Source organism: Enhydra lutris, unplaced genomic scaffold, assembly GCF_002288905.1.
Source record: "Enhydra lutris kenyoni isolate GAN:26980312 unplaced genomic scaffold, ASM228890v2 scaffoldscaffold13, whole genome shotgun sequence".
NCBI classification, from domain to species: domain Eukaryota; kingdom Metazoa; phylum Chordata; class Mammalia; order Carnivora; family Mustelidae; genus Enhydra; species Enhydra lutris.
In genome coordinates, this window is record NW_019154097.1 from 33293532 (window position 1) to 33316281 (window position 22750).

At 54.0% G+C, this 22750-nt stretch overlaps 2 protein-coding genes across 6 annotated transcripts in view; both read left to right on the forward strand.

Annotated features, from left to right (window-relative positions):
• Positions 1-1710: 1710 nt before the first annotated feature.
• Positions 1711-19824, forward strand: LOC111145981 (TBC1 domain family member 13). Of its 5 annotated transcripts, none has more exons than XM_022501334.1 (12): positions 1711-1906; positions 3267-3340; positions 5068-5108; positions 5696-5757; positions 5895-5994; positions 6826-6908; positions 9335-9494; positions 13876-14086; positions 14846-15009; positions 15954-16114; positions 16265-16322; positions 17177-19824. In XM_022501334.1, the coding sequence occupies exons 5-12, from the start codon at positions 5923-5925 to the stop codon at positions 17240-17242; spliced, it is 975 nt and encodes a 324-aa protein (XP_022357042.1). In that variant the 5' UTR covers positions 1711-1906; positions 3267-3340; positions 5068-5108; positions 5696-5757; positions 5895-5922; the 3' UTR covers positions 17243-19824. The 5 variants fall into 5 exon arrangements, with proteins under 5 accessions (XP_022357042.1, XP_022357038.1, XP_022357043.1 ...); XM_022501330.1 differs by lacking the exon at positions 1711-1906 and adding an exon at positions 2237-2289; XM_022501335.1 differs by lacking the exons at positions 1711-1906; positions 13876-14086; positions 14846-15009 and adding an exon at positions 2237-2289.
• Positions 19825-20825: 1001 nt separating this feature from the next.
• The window catches only part of LOC111145543 (endonuclease G), a 3588-nt gene continuing 1663 nt past the window's right edge, over positions 20826-22750 (forward strand). Inside the window, exons 1-2 of the mRNA XM_022500459.1 lie at positions 20826-21610; positions 22603-22712. Coding sequence (XP_022356167.1) covers positions 21098-21610; positions 22603-22712 — 623 coding nt within the window. The 5' untranslated portion in view covers positions 20826-21097. The remainder of the gene's footprint in view (positions 21611-22602; positions 22713-22750) is intronic.

Here is a 22750-nt window from a genome sequence, read left to right on the forward strand (position 1 = left end):
AGGCAGAGCAGCAGGCAGAGAGAGAGGGGGAAGGCTTCCACCAAGCAGAGAGCCCGATGTGGGACTCAATCCCAGGACTCTGGGATCATGACCAGAGCCAAAGGCAGACGCTTAACCAGCTGAACCACACAGGTACCCTGGTCTAACTCATTTTTTTTTAAAGATTTTATTTATTTAGGGGCTCCTGGGTGGCTCAGTGGGTTAAAGCCTCTGCCTTCGGCTTGGGTCTGATCCCAGGGTCCTGGGATCGAGCCCCGAGTTGGGCTCTCTGCTCAGCAGGAAGCCTGCTTCTCCCTCTCTTTCTCTGCCTGCCTCTCTGCCTACTTGTGAGCCCTGTCTTTCAAATAAATAAATAAAATCTTAAAAAAAAAAAGATTTTATTCAGGACCTGAGCCGAAGGCAGAGTGCTTTAACCCACTGAGCCACCCAGCTGCCCCTTGGTCTAACTCACTTTAAAGCTGCTTCCAGAGAGGTCTATTCTTCCACAGCCTAGTGATGGTGGGTACAATAAATATTGATTACTTTCACCCACTCAAGAGGCAGAAGATTGTTGTTTAATTCATACTCATTTCAGTGTAAGCCCAATTTAATGTCATTTCAGGCTTTGGTGAAACATTGTTATTTCTTCATTGAAGTGTCTGGTTATCACCATCTTCCGAAGGTTCTTTACATGTCACCTCAAAGCAGCTTTCTGGACCCCACTATTTAAAATTCCAATAGACTGGGATACCTGGGTGGCTCAGCTGATTGAGCGACTGCCTTCGGCTCAGGTGATGATCCCAGGGTGCTGGGATCGAGTCCTGCATCAGGCTCCCTTCCCCCTCTGCCTGCCACTCCCCTTGATTGTACTCTCTCTCTGTCAAATAAATAAATAAAATCTTTAAAAAGCAAACTCCATATATGTTAGGAAGATTCACATTTTTATCACAAAGGGTGCATATGTTTTCACCTATGGATGTTTATCTTTTACTTTGCCACATAGAGATTTTAAATTTTATGTGGTTATTTATGTCTTATCTTTCATGGCTTCTGGATCTTGTGTCTTCATTCCCTAAGATTATGAACATTTTTCTATATATTTCTTCTAATCCCATAGATTTTCCCCTTGCAGAGCTGTAATTCATCTAGAATTTATTTTTCTGTCAGATGTGAGATAGAAATAGGACTTTATTTTTTTTTTAATGATAGCCAACTGTCAGTAATTCTCTTAACATACCATTTGTGTTTTTCCCTGTCTTCTTAACTAACATTTTAAAGGGCTGACTGATACTCTTTTTATCTGGAAACATATTTTTACTGTTGTGCAATTATGACAACATTTATTTATTTCTTGTATTTCATACAAGAACTTAATCTTCGTATTCTACAGAAACATTTAGCTCTGTATCTACCACACAAGTGGGTGCAGAACTGTGGGGTGGACAAATAAAGGGAGAGATATCTGTGTGCGGGCTTCACGGGAGCGGAAAATTCCTCAGAGCTGGAGGGCGGGTTTGAGGTTCCCCAGCCCAGTGACAAAGTTTTCACCCATCAGTGGATAAATTAAAAAAAAAAAAAAAAAAGGACATATGCACATATGAGCCCCTAGGTGTAGAGAAAATCATTGTAAGGCTGGCAACTATCTTTCCTCGGGAAGGATCCTGAAATCTTGGCTTTTTCTCGTGTTCTGGTATGGAGAGTTCCACGTTCAACTCCGAAAGCCAAGGAAACACTGAACTACCGGCGTGCTCATCCATCCCGTAGTCACCGAACCACAGCCATGGAGCCCTCGGCTCGGCGCGGGCACTGCTGTCACAGGCGTGCAGGACTCAGCCGTGAAAAGACCAGCCTGGAGGCCTGTGTAGTTCAGCAAGGAAGGTCCACATTCCCGAAACAAGGACGCCAGTTTACGGCCGCCGAGGACCGGGTAAGGAAGAGGACAGGGTGACAAGTGCACCGCAGAGATGGAAACGGAGACCCAGGAAAGCGCAAAGAACAGGCCTCGGGAACACAGTTCGCGCGGTCACCGGCGCGTCCTTAACTTGGGCGGCGAGACCCGCGAGATCGGTGGGGGCGGCGGCAGGGGCGGGGGCAGGGGCGGCACGTGAGCGGGGCGGGGCCGGGCAGAGGGGGCGGGCCGGGGCGGGGCGGGGCGGGGCGAGACGGAACGCACGCTCTTGCGGCTGCGTTTCCGGTCGGAGGCCTTTACAGACAGCCCCGCGTCCCCAGGGGGCGGCGGTGGCGGTGGCGGCGGCGGAGGCAGCGGGGGGATCCGGAAGTCAACGCCATGTCGAGTCTGCACAAGAGCAGGTAAGGGCCACGGGGGCCGACCCAGCCACACCACTCCCGGTCAGGCCGCCCCCTCTGCTTTGCAGAGGGGGACGCAGGCACGGCCAGGAATCCGGGAGCCCCCCTCGCGGTAGAGGGTCTCGGGCACCCACTTTCCAACCTCATTGCCTGTGGGCCTGAGAGGGCACGGAGCGGAGGCACTTCTGCTCCCCGCTGTCACCTCATTTCTCTCCCTCATCCTGGACCCCGGGTTTCTCTCTTCCCCTCGTGTCTTCCTCATCCAAGGCCTCGAAGCGCGGTTCCCCAGCTCCCCAACCCCACCCCCGTTTTTGTCGTCCCCCTCCCCGTCCCAGCACCCTCCCCTCTGAATGCTCCCTGTCCCCCGCTGGCCCGTTTCTAACAAGACATGCTGGAGAACCTGGATTCTCCAGGCTCCCCTCCCCCAGGCCAAATCCCTCAGCACCGGCCAAATTTTGCTCACTCTTCAATTTTCCTCCGCCACTTGTTCTTTAAACCTTTTGTCCTTGACTGCGGGTTAGCCCAGAAGTCTTCTAATGGTTATATTTTTGAGCCTGGAGAGCTGCGTGCGGATTACACAGGCCCGTTGTCTAGGGATCATGTTACTCCTGGTTCCTAGGGTTCCTTGAGTTCAGATAGTGGCCCTGTTGGCTGGGCCCCCCAGCAGGAAGTGCCCAATAAATGCTCACTAAATATTAGAATTGTGTCTGATTTCATGATGTTTGCTTGAGAACCTCTAGACAGACAAGAATACCTCTATGTTTCTGGGTTTGAAGGAAGGAGTGATCTGTAGTTCTGTCGTTCCCCAAAGATGCCTTTGGCCAGGACCTTGACAGCTTTGCTGTCTTTCTGTCCTGAAGGGACAGGGGGAACGGGTTGAAGACTGGTGATACGAGAGCTCTGGGCTTCAGGAGTGATCACTAAGTCTGTCACTGTGGGGTTTGGGTGTGCTTCACCTGCCTCCCCATCCCGCCTTCTAGGATTGCAGATTTCCACGATGTCCTGAAGGAGCCCACCATCGCCTTGGAAAAGCTTCGGGAACTCAGTTTTAGTGGTAAGCGGCGGTTCCTCCAGGTTCAGAGTTTTCCTAGAGCAATGCTGTGTGGTTAGAATGGAGGAGACAGCCCGCAAGGCCACACCCGGGCAGTTCTGGGGGCCAGGATGCCTCCCGGGGACTTCGCCAGATTCTGTGACTCTGAAACAGCTCTTGACAACCCTGACCACCAAGGACATGTCTGTGGGCCTGGATGTTTCCTGGTGTTTAAGTAGTGCTTGCTGCTTGCCGGGAGTCACTGGAGAGGGGGTCTGGGAGGCTGGAGCGGGAGGCTGGAGCTGCTGCAGTGTCTTCCTCACTCCTCAGACAACTTCCTGTGTTGTAGAATTTGGTTAGCGGCAGAGTGGTTCCTGGTTCTCTCCCAGGCTCAGGGATCAAAGCCGAGTCAGGCGATCGTGAAATTTGGTTAAGGCCTTGAGATCCTGACTCTAGGAGCCGAACTTCAGCGATGTTTGACTTTGCCCTCCCGGGTCTGGTTACCCTGCCAACACAGAGATTTCTGCTTATCTTTTAAAATACCCTAAGGTGTTCTGTGCAGGTTCTTGTTACTGCTTGGCCCTTGTGTCTTGGTCAGCGAGGAATTCTTGAGTTGCTGTTCTCCCCGTGCGGATTCTGAGGTGGAGGCATTAGCTCCTGTTCGCGGTGTTGGGGGTCTGGGAGCAGCAGCTGCTTTAGTGAACTTCCTCACAGTCTTGCCACAGGAGTTTGTTTTTTGTTCACGGGTGGTATTTAGACCCTGAAGACCTTGAGGGGGTCCCGGGGTGTGTACTGAGCTGGAGACTCTTCCAGGCCTTGGGGGAGCCATTCTGCGGGAGCTGTGGAGTTTGGGCTGTAGGATTCAGACACACCCGTGTTTGAGTCCCTGATTGCTCTGTGTTAAGGATTGGTTTCCTTATTTGGAAGATGAGGACAATGATGCTAATCTTGCCTATTTACTAGAGTTATAATGAGGGTTAAGTGAAGCAGTGGGCATAAGGCACAAAGCACTTACCATTTATAGCTTAATTTGTGTTCCACAAGTATTTATGGTTTGCCTTCTGTGTGCTGTGTCCCATGCTAGAGAAAGGGACTGTAGGACGCATTTGGCTTTCGTCTTTTTGGGGCTTACCCAGTGCTCAGGGTTACAGATGTTAAATAAATACACAAACTTGGGGCGCCTGGGTGGCTCAGTGGGTTAAAGCCTCTGCCTTCGGCTCGGGTCATGATCTCAGAGTCCTGGGATCGAGCCCCACATCGGGCTCTCTGCTCAGCGGGGAGCCTGCTTCCTCCTCTCTCTCTGCCTGCCTCTCTGCCTGCTTGTAATCTCTTTCTGTCAAATAAATAAAATCTTAAAAAAAATTTTTAATACACAAACTGTGTTACACAGTTCTGATTGTGATGGACACTGTGAAGGAGAAGTCACGGAACCATTATCGCTTGTAATGAGAGATCTGACTTTAATTGGGAAGAGATGGTGGTGGGTAAACGCTGCTCCAAGGAAGCAATACCGAGAATGAAAAGGTGTTATTGTCCTCAAAAGAACATTCCACACAGAGGGAGTGCTGGGCTGGGGTCACGGAGAGAAATACTCAGGATTAGCATCCAGTTCAGTCATCTTTCTGACAGAAAATGAACCTGGAAGAAGTACTTCTTGCGCATTCCATTTCCTGCCAGCTAGCTCTGAGGTGGAGGGCTGGGGGTCCGGGGACTCTGGCCTGGGGCGTGACTCTTGCCTGCTGTGTCCACAGGCATCCCCTGTGAGGGCGGACTGCGGTGCCTCTGCTGGAAGGTGGGTGTGCCTGGGCTGGGGCGTCTGCTCTGCCGAGAGTCCTTGGGTTCCTGCATGGGCTATCCCCACCCTAGCCCCTTCTTGTTCTGCGCCTTTCCTTGCTTGTTCGAGGAAACTTTTCTGGGAAGTTGGGTGTTTTCTGTTCTTGGCATCCCCTCCAGGATCCCCTTGGGGATGGAACGCTTTGTATTGCCAGAGAAGCCCTCTCCTTCCTGGTTCATACAGAGAAACGGAAGTGATGCTTCATGGGACAAAAAAAGGCCATGCTTTGCCCACGGCTCTTAGCTGAGGTGGGAGCCAAAGCCCAGTGCCTGGGTTTCTAGCCTCTTTGAGCACCACATTTTATTATCGTTTGGAAGTCTGTGTGAAGAAAAGCAGCGGAAAGGGCTGGTTTGGGGTCAAGGAGGAGGGAGTCAGTGGAGGCAAAGGGAAGGCTACCCTAGTCCACACCTCCATTCGTGGGTTTCAGCCCGTCTGGTCTGCTCTGGGCTTTATTAGGCATTTTCCGTGAGGCCAGTCCACCTCCATGTACTGTCAGGGATTGAGCTGGAGAGTCGCCAGAGCTTTATTCCTCTCCCTCTGTGCAGATTCTCTTGAACTACCTCCCCTTGGAAAGAGCCTCATGGACCTCTATCCTGGCCAAGCAGAGGTGAGACCATGAGAGAGGGGGATGATGGGAGGCCCTTTGTGTCAGACCACAGGTCTTGCCTCCTGTTGCTGTTCTTTGGTCCATGCTCCCAGGATGGGACCGTTGGGATCATCTGTGTCTCCTCTTCTCTTCCACAGGGAGCTATATTCTCAGTTCCTGAGAGAAATGATTATTCAGCCTGGCATTGCCAAGGCCAACATGGGTGTGTCCAGGGAGGATGTGACCTTTGAGGACCACGTGAGTAAGGGTGACAGCAGGGACCGAGGCTACAGAGTAGGGAGGGATGCAGGCTTTGGAGCTGGCAAGTTCCCCCAGCCCCGGAGGACAGGTGGAGCCAATCTATGTCCCCTCTTGGCCTATCAAGTACCTCCTTTCTGTGTGGGGCCACTCGGCCCATGAAAGCTGTTGTCTCTCGTTTCTATTTCCCAGGCACTGGACCCAGTAGGGAATGTTAAGTCATATCTTGGGCTCCGAAGGCGTCGTAGCACTGAGCCCCGTCCTCGTGTCGGCACTGTCTCCTTTCCACCCCACCTCTGTTCCGTGGGGAAGGTTTTGATTTTATAGTTGAATAAAGTCAGAGCAGGCAGGAGTGAGGATAGACTATGTTCCTGTGGCCAAGAGGAAGCCTCATTCTCTCCTCAAATACTGAGTCCCTCCCCATGTGCAGGAAGTGAGGATGGATGGACCCAGGCTCATGCTCCAAGGATTAGGATGGGCGATTCAAAGTATTGATGAATCACATTTCAAGAGACCTAATGATACAACGTGCATTCATTCAGCAAGCATTCAGCAGCGCCTGGTGTAGGCAGCGTTTGAGAACGACAGCCACAGACAGAAGGGACGCTCCCTGGCCAGCAGGGATGTCGTTGGGACAGACTGCGGGGCTCTGCTTGGAGTTAGAACGTGATGTGGGAGGCTCCCCGTCTGGCTCACAGGCTGTCTCAGAGCCTCAGCGGGGCCCCTGGTGGGATTGTTGGTTCGGGGCCTCTGCTCCGGCCCCCAGATTGGAGTCTGTCAGCTGACATCCTAGTCGGACCTAGAACAGAGCAGCTGATTCTCTCCCCACAGCCGCTCAACCCCAGTCCTGACAGCCGGTGGAACACTTACTTCAAAGACAACGAGGTGCTGCTGCAGATCGACAAAGACGTCCGGTAAGTGGGGCCCTAGGGGTCAGGAGCTGGCGCATGGGACTGTTGGGGAGTTTCCCAGTCCTGTGCTTTCCAGCCCATGCCCACAGGTGGGTGTTTGAGGAACTAGTGGGTCATCCAGTAGGTGGGTCCAGGCCCCAGCGATGTCGGCCTATGAATGGGGCTGGCAAGCGAGGTGAGTGCCTGACGCTCCTCTTGCCCTGCCTTAGTGGCATTGGTGCCCCAGGCGTGTACGGATGGTTCATCCGATGATTCCGGCAGCAGATACTGAGGCCCTGCTTTATGGCAGGCTCCGTGCCAAGCTCTGCGTTGAGCTTGGAGTCGACAGACATAGCCCTTCTTAGGAGCTTAGAACCTGGTGGGGAGGATGGGAAGATAGTAGTTCAGTAAGACATCTTCCAAGTAATTAGCATTTGTGGTAAATGCTCTGAGAGGAGAGTTCAGGGCGCTTTTTAGAGCTTGGAGGAAGCCTTGGCTGAGGTCTCGGGAGTGGTAGACCTTGGGGGATGAGGAAGGGAAAGGTCGTGGCTGGGAAGAGCTGCCTGTAGGAAGGCCCTGGGAAGCGCACAGAAGCACATTCGAGGAGCAGTGTGAAGGCCAGTGTGCTTGAAGCCACACTAGAGGAAGGCGGGGGTTGGACCTCGGACTTGATCCGGAAGACATGGGGCAATTGTGCAAAGGTCTTAAGCATAGGAGTGACGGGGTCAGGTGTGTGTTTTATGAAAAGTGGTGAGCTACAGCGTGTACGTGGGTGTGCTTTTCCACTTGGCAGAGAAATGTGGAAACACACTTGTGCTGTCCTGTGGGGTAGGCGGGTCTGGCAGTGGGCGGGATCTCCCACAAGGCTGTGTGAGGAGCGGGAAGGGAGCCTTATCTGCAGTGGGGCTGAGTGGTTGGAACTAGAGTTCTGGAGTCTGTTTGCCTGGTTTCAGTTCCGCCTTCAGCGGGTGTTAGCTGAGTCTCCAGGCCCTTGCCACCCTGGGTGCTGCTCCTCTGTCTCTGCTCATTTGGCCCAGGCCTGTCTTCAGAAGGCCCCAGCTGGATACCCGGCCCAGCGCGGGTCCTCCAGGATGCATGGGGTTCGGCTCCTGCATTCTGGGGCTGGTGTTGGGGCATCCTCTGTCCAGAAGGTGTCTTAACCAACCACATCTTGAACCCGGTTCTAGAGAAATTGATTCAGTCTCATGCTGGTAGCGACTGTAGCACGTTGAGCAGTGTTTCTGGAGAGCAGGTTTGCAATGTGCTGTATGTGAGAAGTCTGGAAAAATGTGCTTCTGCTGTCTCACAGACACGAGAAAAACCTGGTGCCTTAAACTCACATGGCGCTGTGTGTCGGTGATTCCTCAGACCAGAAGCAAAACAAAACCAACTCTGTCACATTCTAGAAACTATCTCCCACCTTGATTTGTTCTCTCCCTCCGTGTTGGACATCTTCCTGTGTCAGCTGTATATGCTGTCCTGTTGTACCACGTGCAACATCACTATTTTAAACCACACTACACCTAACACCCTGGCATATTGGATAAATGTATATTTTTAAAGATTTTATTTATTGTTTTGTCAGAGAGAGAGAGAGCGAGTGTGTGCTACCCGCACACAAGCAGGGGGAGCAGCAGGCCGAGGGAGAAGCAGGATCCCTGATGAGCAGGGAGCCCAATGTGGACCTTGATCCCAGGACCCTGGGGTCGTGACCTGAGCCGAAGGCAGATGCTTAACTGCTTGAGCCACCGAGGCATCCCTAGATAAATATTTTTGACATGGAGAGATGTTTGTGGTTTAAGAGAAGAGTTGGAGGGCAGCCCTCTTGCGTCCCCTCCCTTCTCGGGAGCTTTGTACTGTCACTTTGCTGTTGCTCAATAAATCTTGCTTTGCTGCCCACCAAAAAAAGGAAAAGAAAAAAAAAAAGTTGGATTAGAAGACCGTAAGGACCCCTAAAAGTTTATATGTGTGTGTATCTATTTACAAATAACACATAAGATTATGGGTATACTTGTGTGTGTGTGTATATATATATAATACGTGTCTTGTTCTTTATAAACTAAACTTTTAAAAATAAAATGTTGGTTTTTTTTTTTTTTTTTAATCTGGGTTTTTCTTTTTCTTTTTCTTTTTTTAAGATTTTATTTATTTATTTGACAGAGAGAGAGAAATCACAGGTAGGCAGAGAGGCAGGCAGAGAGAGGGGGAAGCAGGCTCCCCGCTGAGCAGAGAGCCCAACGTGGGGCTCGATCCCAGGACCCTGAGATCTTGACCTGAGCCAAAGGCAGAGGCTTAACTCACTGAGCCACCCAGGCGCCCCTAAAATGTTGTTTTTTAAAAACACATAAAAAATGCCTTTTGGGATACTGGCGCACCCCGCAGTGGGGCGTTGATGGGATGCCCCAAACCTCCACCCTGAGTAACAGAACTCTCCTGTTTCCTCTCGACAGGAGGTTGTGCCCAGACATATCTTTCTTCCAGAGAGCCACCGAGTACCCCTGCCTCCTTATCCTGGACCCCCAGAATGAGTTCGAGACCCTTCGAAAGCGGGTGGAGCAGACAACACTGAAATCCCAGACAGTGGCCCGGAGCCGCAGTGGAGTCACAAACGTGAGAGCCAACCTGGGGGCCCCAGGGACCTTTTCCTCCGTGCTTCCCTTGGAGCCCTGGCCACTGGCCATCGGGCCTGCAACCATCTGCCCTGACAGTTACCCAGAGAGAACTTTGGGTAATTTGGTCCTGCCAGGTCTGCCTCTGGGGTTCCTTGTGCACGTCAGGTGTCCAAAGCTGGGTGTCAGGGGTCCCGGGGGAGGGCCCTGCTGTGCAGTGAAGGAGCAGCAGAGGAGATGGCTCTTGAAAAAGTAATTGCATGTTGATGGGGAAAGTGTGGTGGGAGCAGTGATGGCGGTGGGGAACTGACCTGCCCTGGCCTGGCCAAGACTTCTCTGAGGAGGTGACATTTAAGCTGAGCACCCAAGAACTAGGAGGAAAGCTCATTCCAGGGGGAGAGGAGGGCATACATGGAGGCTTCAGGCAGGAGAGAGCCGTGGTGTGTTCAGGGACTGGGGGTGTCCAGCCTGGCTAGAGGCAGGGCTGCTGGAGGATGCCGGCAAGATCAGTGGTGTCGCGGCTGCTGGGGCCTTGGTCCTGAGGCCTGGGGAGCCTTGCAGCATTCCTGGCAGGCCAGTGACATGATTCGGGTCTGCCTCTGTAAAGGACTGCTGTGGGCCCCACGGGGGTATTGATGGGAGGGGTAGGAAAGGAGGTTGGGAGGCACCTGCATTGTCCAGGCAAAGGTGTGTGAGGGCCAGGGTAGAATGGGGGGGTGGGGTAGAGCTGAGAGACTTAGGAGCTAGAATTTTTTTTTTTAAGATCTTATTTTTTTTTTTTTTTTTTAAAGATTTTATTTATTTATTTGTCAGAGAGCGAGAGGGAGAGAGAGCAAGCACAGGCAGACAGAATGGCAGGCAGAGGCAGAGGGAGAAGCAGGCTCCCTGATGAGCAAGGAGCCCGACGTGGGACTCGATCCCAGGACGCCGGGATCATGACCCGAGCCGAAGGCAGCTGCTCAACCAACTGAGCCACCCAGGCGTCCCAAGATCTTATTTTTTTTAAGTCGTCTCTATACCCAATGTGGTGTTCAGATTTACATCCCTGAGATCAAGAACCGTGTGCTCTGCTCACTAAGCCAGCCAGCGCTTCCAGGAGCTAGAATTAACAGGGCTTGTTCTGGCCAAGTCATGCTGAGTGTTTGAACCCCGTTCTTCTAGCAGATTCTGTAACTCTGAGAAGTTGCTTGTAGCCAGATGAAGCATAGTACCTTGTTCTTTAATTTACACCTGTGCTTTGTTACGTAGAACTCCCAAATTGTTCCTCAAAATTTTTCATTGTCCTCCAACAGTGGAAAAACCCTTCTCTGTAATCTCCAACAAGCTAGTGACAGATAATATTTCAGAAGCTTTTGGCCTCCCAAGTAGAATGACTGATGAGGTCTCTGTGTCTCTAGGAGAGCAGCCATTTTCTGCTACAGAGGTGACAAGGACAGTTACAACTGATCCCAGGGTCCCCCATTGGGGGGACAGAATGCTTGGTTTTGTGGGTGACCCTCTTACTCACTGCTGATGTCTTGGCTATAGGGCAAGGTGGGGATCTGACTTCCTTCATTTCACTATAGTAATTGGGGTTTGAGAGCCAAGGTCTTACCCACTTTAGGTTCCAGTCTGGTCCTCGTGGCAGAGAACCTGACCAGAAGCTTCATCCTTGGACCTCGGGGCCTGTGGTTGGATAGTTTAGTTGAGTATCCCTCTAACTTTGGGACAGTAATACCAAGTGACCTTCCTGGGCTTCCGTCTCCTCTTCTATAAACTGGACATAATCATTTCCATCCTCCTGGCTTTTAAACTGGCCAGAGGTTGAAATGAGCTTGTGGCTCTGTAGATTTTTGGAAGGCTGGAAAGCACTTCTTCGAGGTCTCGGCTCCGGGCCCTGGGATCAGCCACTCCGGGTGCTGCCATGTAATGCGAGCAGTTGATGAGTAACCCAACATCTGTTTGTTTGTTTGTTTATTTATTAGAGAGCACGAGCAGGGGGAAGGGCAGAGAGAGAGGGAGAAGCAGACTCCTCACTGAGCAGGGAGCCCGATTTGGGACTTAATCCAGGACCCAGAGATCATGACCTGAGCCGAAGGCAGATGCTTCGCCAATGGAGCCACCCAGGCGCCCCGAGTGACCTAACATTTCTGAGCCTCAGTTTCCTCATTGTGAAAATAACGTTGAGCAGATACCGTCGATTGTACAGAGGATTTGATGGCTTGTAGGGCGCCGTCTTGCACTCGGCAAACTCTCAGGAAATGTTAGCGATGTGTGTATGAGCACACGTGGATGCACGTGCATATGATGGAGAGGGACTTGGTCTTCAGGACCCCGTGCTTTGGGGACAGCTCCATACACTGTCCCTGCCCACACTGGCTTGTAGCTCTCTCACCCTGGGAACCCCGGCACCTGACTCCTCGCAGAGCAACTGAGGCTCCTGTTGGCACTGGCTGTTGGAGACCTCTGCCCTGCTTCACGAACGGCCCCCTGGAGCAGGGATCCTCTTCTATTTATTGCCCAACTTTTTCTTTTCTTTTCTTTTCTTTTTTGTTAGAGAGAGTGAGAGAGAGGGAGTGTGCGTGTGCACTCAGGGAACTTGCAGAGGAAGAGGAAGAGAATCTCAAGCCGACTCCCTGCTTAGCATGGAGCCTGGTGTGGGGCTGGAACCCACCACCCTGAGATCATGACCTGAGTCGAAACCAAGAGTTGGATGCTTGACCTCCTGAGCCACCCAGGCTCCCCTCTAACTTTTTCTTAATGGAGAATCTGAGGAGCTCCTGGCTGGCTCAGCCGGTAGAACATGGGACTCTCGATCTCGGGGTTGTGAATTTGAGTCCCTCCTTGGATGTAGAGATGATTTAAATGAATGAAACTTAAAAAAAAAAAAGAGAGAGAGAAAATCTGAAACTTGTAGAGAAGTTGAAAGAAGAGTACAGTACTCAACTATATACTTTGCACCTGAATTCAACAGTTGTTAACTTCCTGCTGAACTTGTGGGTATATTCTGTATAGAGTAAGTTGCACATGGCCTGACCCTTGCCCCCCAGGTATTTCGGCAGGCATCTCCTGAGAGCAAGCACCTCCTCCTTCTTAACCACCGTCACATCTATGAAAATTAATAATTCCACACAACACCCAGTATCCAGGCCATGGTCAGGTGTCCTCCATGGTGCTGAGAATATTTTTATTGTTTGACTCCCAGCCAGGACCCAGTCAAGGTGTATATGTTGCATGGAGATGTTATGTTTCTGTAGTCTTGTGATCTAGGGCGGCCTCCACTGTCCCCCCAGGTGTAGTATTTGACTTTCTGAAGAATCTGGGCCAGTTGTCTGTTGTTTAAAGGTTGGTTCTTATTGTTGTTGTTGTTATTTTTAATTTATTTTAGAGAGAGAGAGTGTCTGCATGCACGTGAGCCAGTGGGAAGAGAAGCACAGGAGAGGGAGACAAGTAGACTCTCCACTATGCAGGGAGTCTGAGCCACAACTGATACAGGCCTCAGCTCTAGGACCCCGAGATCATGACCTGAGCTGAAATCCAGAGCTGTATGCTTAACTGACTGAGCCACCCAAGTGCTCCTGTTTAAAGATTTTTTTTTTCCCAAGATTTATTTATTCACTTGACAGACAGAGATCACAAGTAGGTAGAGAGGCAGGCAGAGAGAGAGGGGGAAGCAGGCTCCCCGCTGAGCAGAGAGCCCGATGCGGGGCTCGATCCCAGGACCCTGGGATTATGACCCGAGCCGAAGGCAGAGGCTTAACCCACTGAGCCACCCAGGTGCCCCTAAAGATTTTTTTAAAAAGTAAAATATGGGGCACCTGGGTGGCTCAGTCGGTGAAGCGTCTGCCTTTGGCTCAGGTCCTGATCTCCAGGTCCTGGGATCGAGCCGGGCGTTGGGCTCCCTGCTCAGCAGTGAGTCGGCTTCTCCTTCTCCTCTGTGATCCCTCTCCCTCTGTGATTGCTTTCATTCTCTCTCAAATAAATAAAATCTTAAAAGAAAGAAAAAATAAAGTATAACTTCCATGCAGTAAAATGCCAGGTCTGGAGTGTACGGCTGGGTGAACTTTTTCTTATGTCCGTATCTTGTGCTGCCAACCCAGTCAAGACACTGAACATTTCCATCATCTAGAATGTTCCTTAGTGTCCCTTGCCAGTCAGTACGCCCTCACCTCAGAGGCAAGTGTTGTAGCTTTTATCACCATAAATTAGCCTTTAGTCCAGCCGTCGTGCACAATGTCCCACATTCTGGATTTGTCTGCTTGCTTCTGCTCATGGTATTGGACACATTCTGCTTTGCTCTGTGTTCCCCATAAGCTGGAAGTTGGGTCTAGGCTGAAGGGTAAACATATCTGAACACATTACCTGTAATGCCACCTGCCTTCCTGGGTCCTCTCCTCCCACAGATGAGCTCCCCGCACAAGAACTCTGCGCCATCCTCCCTGAATGAGTACGAGGTGCTGCCCAACGGCTGTGAGGCCCACTGGGAGGTGGTGGAGCGCATCCTGTTCATCTATGCCAAGCTCAACCCTGGCATCGCTTACGTACAGGGCATGAATGAGATCGTGGGGCCCCTCTACTATACCTTTGCCACTGACCCCAACAGCGAATGGAAAGGTAAAAGAGCTCATGGTGCCCCCATCCCTCCGGCGTCTCCCTAGAAAAGTGGACCAAGGAGAGCCAGGCTGACGGACCTTATAGGCTGTGCAACTCTCTTCCCTTCTCTGGGCCTCCCTCTGCCCTCCATCACATGTGAGGGGTTCACCTGGATGGTCTCTGGGTTCCTTTGCAGCTCAGGTTTTCTAGAATGTTGGAGGCATACTGATCTCTATTTATCACTGAAATCCTGGTAGAGGAGATGAGATTGATGTAAAGGAAGCTGAATGATTGACAAGGAATTAAATAACGATTGGGAAGATGTCATCAGAAGTGCATGTGGGGGCGCCTGGGTGGCTCAGTGGGTTAAGCCGCTGCCTTCGGCTCAGGTCATGATCTCAGGGTCCTGGGATCGAGCCCCACATCGGGCTCTCTGCTCGGCGAGGAGCCTGCTTCCTCCTCTCTCTCTGCCTGCCTCTCTGCCTGCTTGTGATCTCTGTCTGTCAAATAAATAAAAAAAAAAAAAAAAAAAGAAGTGCATGTGATAGTTGCTAAGCGAAAGTACAGTGTTGCCAGAAGACGTGAGAAGACGTGATGTCCTTAGTGTGGGGGTGGAGCATGGTCAAGGAGAGAGGAGGGCCCAAGTCCAGCTGGGAGGGTGGGTGGCCCGGAGAGGCTCAGAGGTAACGGGGGAAGCTGTCCTATGAGTGAGAGTTGGGGTGGGACTCGGGAGAGCATCAGCTCCTTTGCAGCTGCCCTCCCCCTGCCCCTGTCACCCAGAGCACGCCGAGGCAGACACCTTTTTCTGCTTCACCAACCTCATGGCTGAGATCCGGGACAACTTCATCAAAAGCCTGGACGACTCACAGTGTGGCATCACCTACAAGATGGAAAAGGTGTACTCCACCTTGAAGGACAAAGACATGGAACTCTACCTGAAACTGGTGAGGGGCACCAGGACCCCTGGGCCACAGCAGACAGATGGGAAGGGGCGCAGATAGAGGCCTCCTGAGCACCCCAGGCCCCGGGCAAAGTTTGGCTTGAGTCTGGAGATGAAAAGTGGCCGCTGCACTGGGGACCGCTGTGGCGCGACTGGGAGACTGAGGCAGCAGTTGACGTGGAGACTAGCAGGCTGGGTGTGAGGAGGAGGCGGGCAGGGGCTCGTCACGGGCCAGGCACGGCGCAGGCTGTTTACCGTGTGCCGGATGCCTTTAGCCTGGTGGTAGTCCTCTGAGAAAAACGTAGGAATGTCATTCTTAAAAATCAAAAAGAATCTAAAAAGTTATTGGACTGGCATTCCCTGTTTATTTCAGAAAACAGTTTTGTGAGGAGATATTCTACATAAACAAAAATCATTTGAACAGAAAAATACACATAAACAGGTCTTTTTAAACAGAAATGGAATTACGTTTTTGCTTTCCGTAACAATTTTACTGTTAATATTCCCTGGGGCTGACCAGAGGCTCATGTTTCTGGGGAACGATGGCCCTATAAGGCTGTAGTGTCGCGGAAATAAGTGAAATGATCTATTTCACATGCTATTAAACACAAGCCCAGGCTTTTTAGCAAGTGCCCGATAATGGGTCTTTCTGCTACTAAATCCAAGGTTTTAATTCATACCGTGTTTTAAAAAGAATTAGAGCAGTCACTTGTAATTCTAGGGAGCTTACATCAAAGCTTGGATTTCTGGCTTCTCTTGACGAACTGGAAGATCAGACAGTCCTGGCTGGGGCAAGCAGCAGCTGCCCCTCCACTGGCCGCGGCTCTCCAGGCACCCCAGTGCCTTTGCCCACTCAGTGTGCCCGGCACAGGACACGTGGCTGGCGTGATAGGCCGCATGGCACCGCGTGGTAACCGAGCACCCCACCCCACGCCTGTGTCTCCCCAGCAAGAGCAGAACATCAAGCCCCAGTTCTTCGCCTTCCGCTGGCTGACACTGCTGCTGTCCCAGGAGTTCTTGCTGCCCGACGTCATCCGTATCTGGGATTCCCTCTTCGCTGACGACAACCGTTTCGACTTCCTCCTCCTGGTCTGCTGTGCCATGCTCGTGTGAGTGTGACCGCCAGCAGAGGGGTTGGCGGGGGCTGTCTTCAGGAGGAGTGAGCCACCACGGGTTGGGAGGGGGGAGTGGGAAGGGGCCCGCTGGGCCTGCACTCGGCCGCCCAGGGTTCTAGCACCTTCTCTGCTTGTTTCCCTCAGACTGATCCGGGAGCAGTTGCTAGAAGGGGACTTTACCATAAACATGCGGCTCCTGCAGGTAATGGATCTGGTGCGGTGAGCTCTGTCTTTGGCCGAGAGAGGCATGTGCTTACCAAGCACCCACCCACGCCCGTGGGTGACAAGCTGCTGTGACAGGCTGGGGTCAGGAAGCCGGGACATAAGCATCCAAACCCCTGCGGCGGATCTGGTCTGGATCTAGGTTTGAGTCCCACTTCTGCCACTTGAGTGTGGTGTTGTCTTGAGTGAATGGCTCGGCATCCCTGGACCAGACGCTCTACGGAGCTTTGTCGTAACTGGGACACAATGGCCCTGGGTCCATCACAGTGCTTGTTGGTGCGAGTGCTCGGGCCTGGGGGAGGACGGGGCACATAAGGGTTAAGAACCTGGGTGCCACAGCAGACAGCTGTGGGTCCACGTCTTCGTGCTGCCATGCCTGAGCCAAGTGACCCCCTCTCCAGGCCTCACTTTCTTCAACACCTGGCTTGGGGTTGTTGTGCAGTAGCTGGGTTGGCCAGGTCTGTAAGAGAGGAGGTGACCCGTGAACTAGCGTGCCAGCAACGTCCGGCCCGCTCTCAGGTGGCTCGTTACGAATGTGCTTGGGTGTGAGGGCAGGAGAGAGATGGTGGGGGGGGGGGTTGGTCCTGGTGCTAAGGAAGAGGCTGTGATCCTGGCTGGTGCTGATCGGGTTGGGCTGGTGAGGGCTACAGCAGGTGTATTGTTCACTCTACGCAGGGGTTTGGGCAGAATGCCGCCTCTGGTAGCCTGTGGTCCCTGTCCCTGAGGCCGGGGGCCCAGGGCAGTGACAGGGCCCATGGGAGGGGCGTGGCTGTGGCAGAGGTGGTGAAGGGTGACTGACTTCAGAGGCACATTGTTGACCTTTCCCATACCTAGGATTATCCCATCACAGATGTCTGCCAGATCCTCCAGAAAGCCAAGGAACTTCAAGACTCAAAGTAGCCCGCTGGCAAGAGGCCCAGGTTTGGGAGAGAAGACACCGACCCCTGTACCGTGGCTTCTGGGACACACAGGAGCCTCTGGGATCCCAACCAGCCCGAGGGGAAGCTGCAGGACCGGCCTACTCCAGGCCTCCTCATTTGGCCCTCACCCTAGGCCGCGCCCCTCTGGGGGCACACTGTGCCATGCTCCTTTCTAACCACCCAGCCCTGGCTCTCTCCCTGCTCTTCGACCTGGGGGACCTTTGGCCCAGGCTGCCGAGCAAGGCTGGAGCTCACGAGGTGGTTTCTTGGGGCTAGGGCGCACTGGGGGCACTGGGGGCTGGCAGGGGTCCTCCCCTGCCTGTGCTCTGCTGCTCCCTTCCTCCTCTCCTGCTCAGATCTTCTGGGCTCTGGTTGCAGGAGGTGCTGGGCAAGTGAGCCAGAAACCACTTCTGGTTCTTGGTGCTTAGGCTTCTCCGTGGGGACGGTGACACTGTGAAGGAGCTAAGAAGCCGCCAGGCCCGGGTCCCGCCCTCTGTCCCGCTCCCACCGAGTGTGTGTTTCTGTCCGTAGTCATGGGTGGGTGTGTCTGTGTCTCTTCATCCCCCAGGTGTCTGCTGCTCCTGTGTGTGCGGCTGTCACTGTGTGTGCGGCTGTCACTGTGTGTGAGGGGGGTGGGAGTATCTTTGGTCCCTCGAGGTCTTTCTTCTCGGTCTCCCTCCCTTCACAGAGTATGTGTGACTCTCTGGCTCTGTCTGCCCCTCTCTCCATTTCCCTCTGCCCTTCTCTCTTGGGGTGCCTTATCCCCAGCCCTTCACCCCTCCTCCCCTCCATTCCATGAACCCCAGACACAGAATGAAGAGTCTGGCTGAGCAGAGCCCCTGGGGTCAGCTTTGGTATGATCCCATCCCCAGCCCTAAGCCCCTGGGTCCCACAGACTGGGAGGGAGTCAGTGCCTCACTAGAGGGCCCTGAATCTGCTCCCAACAGAAATCTTGGAAACCAAAAGCTGCTGAGAAATGATGGCCCACAAGGCCCCTTGCCCTCCTTTCTGCCCAGGGTTGGAGGAAGGAGATGAGGGAGAACTGGATCTTCCAGAGATTCCCCCCAAAGGCCCTTGTTTCCCAAAGGAAAAGGATGCACAAGTGGTACTGTGCCAGGAGTTGGGATCCAAGTGCTTCAGAAGACTAGGCATTCCCATGGCTTCGAGGTCCCCCCCAGGGCAGTGAGTCCCATGAAGGGCAGGGGGCTGCCGACAGGAGCCTCTCTGGGCCAGGGGTAGCTGAGCTTAACAGCCCTGGATCCTGCGAGTGCCAGGAAAGGCATGTTTCCCCAAGCAGGGTGACGGACCTGCTGGCCCTTCTTCCCTGGGCACCTGCGTGGGCTGCCCCCAGGATTTGGGGCAGGGCGCTCTGAGCAGGAGCAGCAGGCTTCTCTTGCCCCTGGGCGGTGGGAGGAGTGGGCTTATTTTGACCAAACCCCTCCTCCTCCTGTGAGGAAGCAGGTGGCTTGGGTCTGGAAGGCTGGGCAATGTAGCAGGGGTCCTTAGGCTTTCAGACTGGCCAGTGGTCTTTTGTCCCCAGAGCCTTCCTGAGTCTGGCATCCAGGACTTCATGCTGCCCACCCAGGCTTGGCTGTGGGCCGGGTAGAGCTGTCCCCAAGTGGCTCCTATACCATGGGACATTGTGCACATGCCTTTTTGCCTCCTCCTCTCCCAACACACAGTGTTTGGGAGATTTTTTACTATTTATTCAGACCCCTGGTTATTTATTGCAGACTGGCTAGTGCTTGATTCGGAGGTGAAGGGTGGGGCCAGGAGGGTAAAAAGCCGTTGGAGATAGTCTTCTGACTTTCCAAATCAGAGTCTGCATCCTCTCCCCCTGCCTCTGGGACCTTCCTGATTTCCCAGCAGGTCCTGGCTGGGAGGGCTGTGAGCTCTGTACTGGAACTGGAGGTAAGGGATACCGGAGGGCTGGTGTTGAGAGGGCTGGTGTGGCCTCCGGACTGCAAGACCCCAGCATGGCACAGAGACACACTTCCGACCAGCCTGGCTTGTCCTCTTCCCAGAACTTGTCAGCTGGTGGTTCAGTCCCGACTTTGACCCATTCCCAGCCTGAGGCTTGGGCCCCAGCCTGGGATGCAGCAGACTCTGCCCAGGATACCTGATGCATTCCCTCTTGCCTGTCCCCCTACTTTCCCTCCTGGGGCCATACTATTTGAATCACTGCGTCTGATTTGCCTCATTGGCAGGCTTAGGTCCAGTGCTCTCTCCTTGACCTTGGGATGAAGGTCAAGAGCACAGGGATCCTGTCCAGATTGGGCTGCGCTCCCCGGTAGGATACTGCCTGGGGAAAGGACAGGCCCTTGGTCATCACCCCTCCCCAGACTCTTCAGGGAGGCACCCGAGAGCCAGAGTGCCTGAGGCTTCCCCATTGGGAAGCTGCCCCCAGGACTTTGGACACTTAGAGATTGGGCTGTATGAGCTCAGCAGGTCTCACTCCGGGCTCAGAATGTGAGTCTGCTTTTGTTCTTTTCATCAGTTTTATTCCTTGAATCAATGCTGTTGATCACAAGTTGTCTTTAATAAATCATGTGTTCTTTGCAATGAGCATTGGTATTGTGATGGGCCGAAACCTTTGAGACCTCAGAGAAGGACAAATCTGAGCAGGGGTGGAGTCCAGAGACAGAGTGGGCAAAGAAAAAGGCTGGAAAATTCTTGTTGAAGAGCCCATTCAAGTCTTCTCATTCAACAATTGCAATTTGCACCTGCAGGCCAAGGGCCAGTGGGCTAGGGAAGGAGGTACTACGTACTTGGTTACACAGCAAGTTATTTTTGAGATCGACAGAATTTTGGAGTTCAAGTAAATACAATCCGGACTGCCCACAATCTAGAGAAAATCACTGAGAACATGTTAGTCTTTGCTACATCGTCGTTTTCTTGATACAGTTTTGTGTACTGTTTCACCCCTGAGGTTAGGTGGTAAGCAAGTTGCTGATATTTGCGGCCTATATAGTATTCTCATAGACTAAAAAATGTCTGAGTCCAGCCCCTACTTGGGGTATTTTGCTTAGTTCACCCTCCATTAGGAGGAATACTGCGGCGTTTAAAATCTTAGCGTTCCGTATTCATTTTCCCAGGCGCAGCCCTCTAAGCAGGTTGAAAGGTATGAACCTTTTAAGGCTGTTAAACATACTGCAAAGCTGTGTTCTAGAATCGTGCCGATTTCCCACCCAACCAGCCATTCCCCAGCCGCCTGCATCCTTGTCCTGTTGCGGATTTGCCTATGTCCTAGAACTTTTGACGTACGGTGTAGTGGGTAGGAGGGTAGATTTTGGTGTGAGACCTGGGGTCTTGTCCTTTTTCGCTTGTTTTGCCAACTAGGAACTTCCTCTCGAGGCTCTTTTGAAGGTTAAGTCAAGTAGTGGAAGCGGATGAGATCAGTGCCTGAAAGTTCTCAGTGCGCCTTAAGTCAGAGCTCCTACCGCCGCGCGGAGGTCGGAGTGCTGTCAGGTGAGGGGCGGGCGGGGCGCGGCGGTGGCAGCCAGTCACGAACCAGGAGCGCGGAGGTACGCCCGCACGGTCCCGCCCCCTCTCCCTCGCGGCGCGCGTCTTAAAAGGGCAAAGAAAGGGCGCCGGGACGTCTGCTCGGCGCCAGTCCTGACCCACTCTGTTGGGGTTCCCCAGATTTTCGAAGCGTCCGTGAATGGAAACGACGAGGATCCCACCCTCTCGCGCCCCTACCCGGCCTCCTTCCCGCGGTGGGCCCCGTAGACCGGCGCGGCCCCTTTAAGAGCCTCGCGGTCGGCCGCCGGAGGTCGCGGCGTTCCCCCGGCGCAGCGGGCCGCTGTCAGCCTCCGCTCGGGCCGCGCTCTCCGCCATGCACGCGCTGCGGGCTGGCCTGACTCTGGCGCTGGGCGCGGGGCTGGGCGCGGCGGCGGAGAGCTGGAGGCGGCGGCGGCGGCCGGACGCGTGGGAGGCGCCGGGGCTGCTGGGCCGGCTGCCCGTGCTGCCCGTGGCCGCGGCAGCCGAGCTGCCCGCCGTGCCCGCGAAGCCCGGGGCCCCGGTGGGCACCGGCGAGCTGGCCAAGTACGGGCTGCCGGGGCTGGCGCAGCTCAAGAGCCGCGAGTCGTACGTGCTGTGCTACGACCCGCGCACCCGCTGCGCGCTCTGGGTGGTCGAGCAGCTGCGGCCGGAGCGCCTCCGTGGCGACGGCGACCGCAGCTCGTGCGACTTCCGCGAGGACGATTCGGTGCACGCGTACCACCGCGCCACCAACGCCGACTACCGCGGCAGCGGCTTCGACCGCGGCCACCTCGCCGCCGCCGCCAACCACCGCTGGAGCCAGAAGGCCATGGAGGACACCTTCTACCTGAGCAACGTCGCGCCCCAGGTAGCGGCCGCGCCCCGGCCCCTCAAAGCCTCTCGGAGCCTCGGCTTGCGCTGCGCGGAGCGGGGAAGCTGCCGAGCGCGCGCTCCGGCTCAGGCGCTTGGCTGCTCAGTCCGCGCGCCCCTGGCGGGAGGCACTGAACACGGGGACACCCAGCACCCGCTCCGCAGTCCGCCCTTAACTGTGGGCCTCTGGGCACCTCTCTGGGCTTCAGTTTCCTCGCAGCGCCAAGGAACCGAAGACAATGCGTACAAAAGTACTGAGCACACTTCCCGACCCTTGGCGGGCATTCAGCAGGGAACTGAGGCACAGAGAGGCAAAGGGACTGGCCCATTGTCACACAGCAGAAAACTCAGGCAGTTTGTCTAGAGGACCCTGAGCCATTGTCCCTACCCTGCCTTGCCTCCCAGGAGTCAGAGGAAGTTAATTTGCAAAGCCAGCTGTTAGCAGTCACTGTGTGCCCTCTTTCAGGCCCTGTTCAAGTAGGGCCTGGAGACTTGACCTGGGCTCTGGATGAGGCCCAGGGGGTCTGAGTCTGCCATCTGACTTTTGCTCTCCCAGTGTCACAGTTCCCTGCCCATTTGACTTGACACGGGAGAGCTCAAGACCCAGGAGTTCAGCTGGGCTCTGCATGAGGTTCAGAAAGGAGAGGGTAGGGCTGGCAAGGTGCCTTCCCATGGGCCCCTGGGGATGGGCACGGGGAGCTTGTTACTCTCTCTGAAGAGGGAGAAGTGCCTCTCTCTTTGGTGTGGCTTTTTGGAGCCGAGAAGCTGTTTTGAGGTCTAGGATGTTAGTCCTCCCATTCTGTAGGGGGGCAGGCTAGCACCCCCTGAGCACTGTCCGGCTCCACCCTCATGGCCAGGTGGCCTAAAGGGGTCTCTCCTTCCTTGAACCCATTACGGTAGCATGCTTGCCCACCTCACCCCCCCTCAGACTATCCCAGCTTGGGGCCAGTTCCTGCCATCTGACAGTCTGAGCCCCACCTCTTCAACCAGGTGCCCCATCTCAACCAGAATGCCTGGAACAACCTGGAGAAGTACAGCCGCAGCCTGACCCGCACCTACCAAAATGTCTACGTATGCACGGGGCCACTCTTCCTGCCCAGGTAAGGCTAGAACTCAGCGGGGGGGGGGGGGGGGGGGG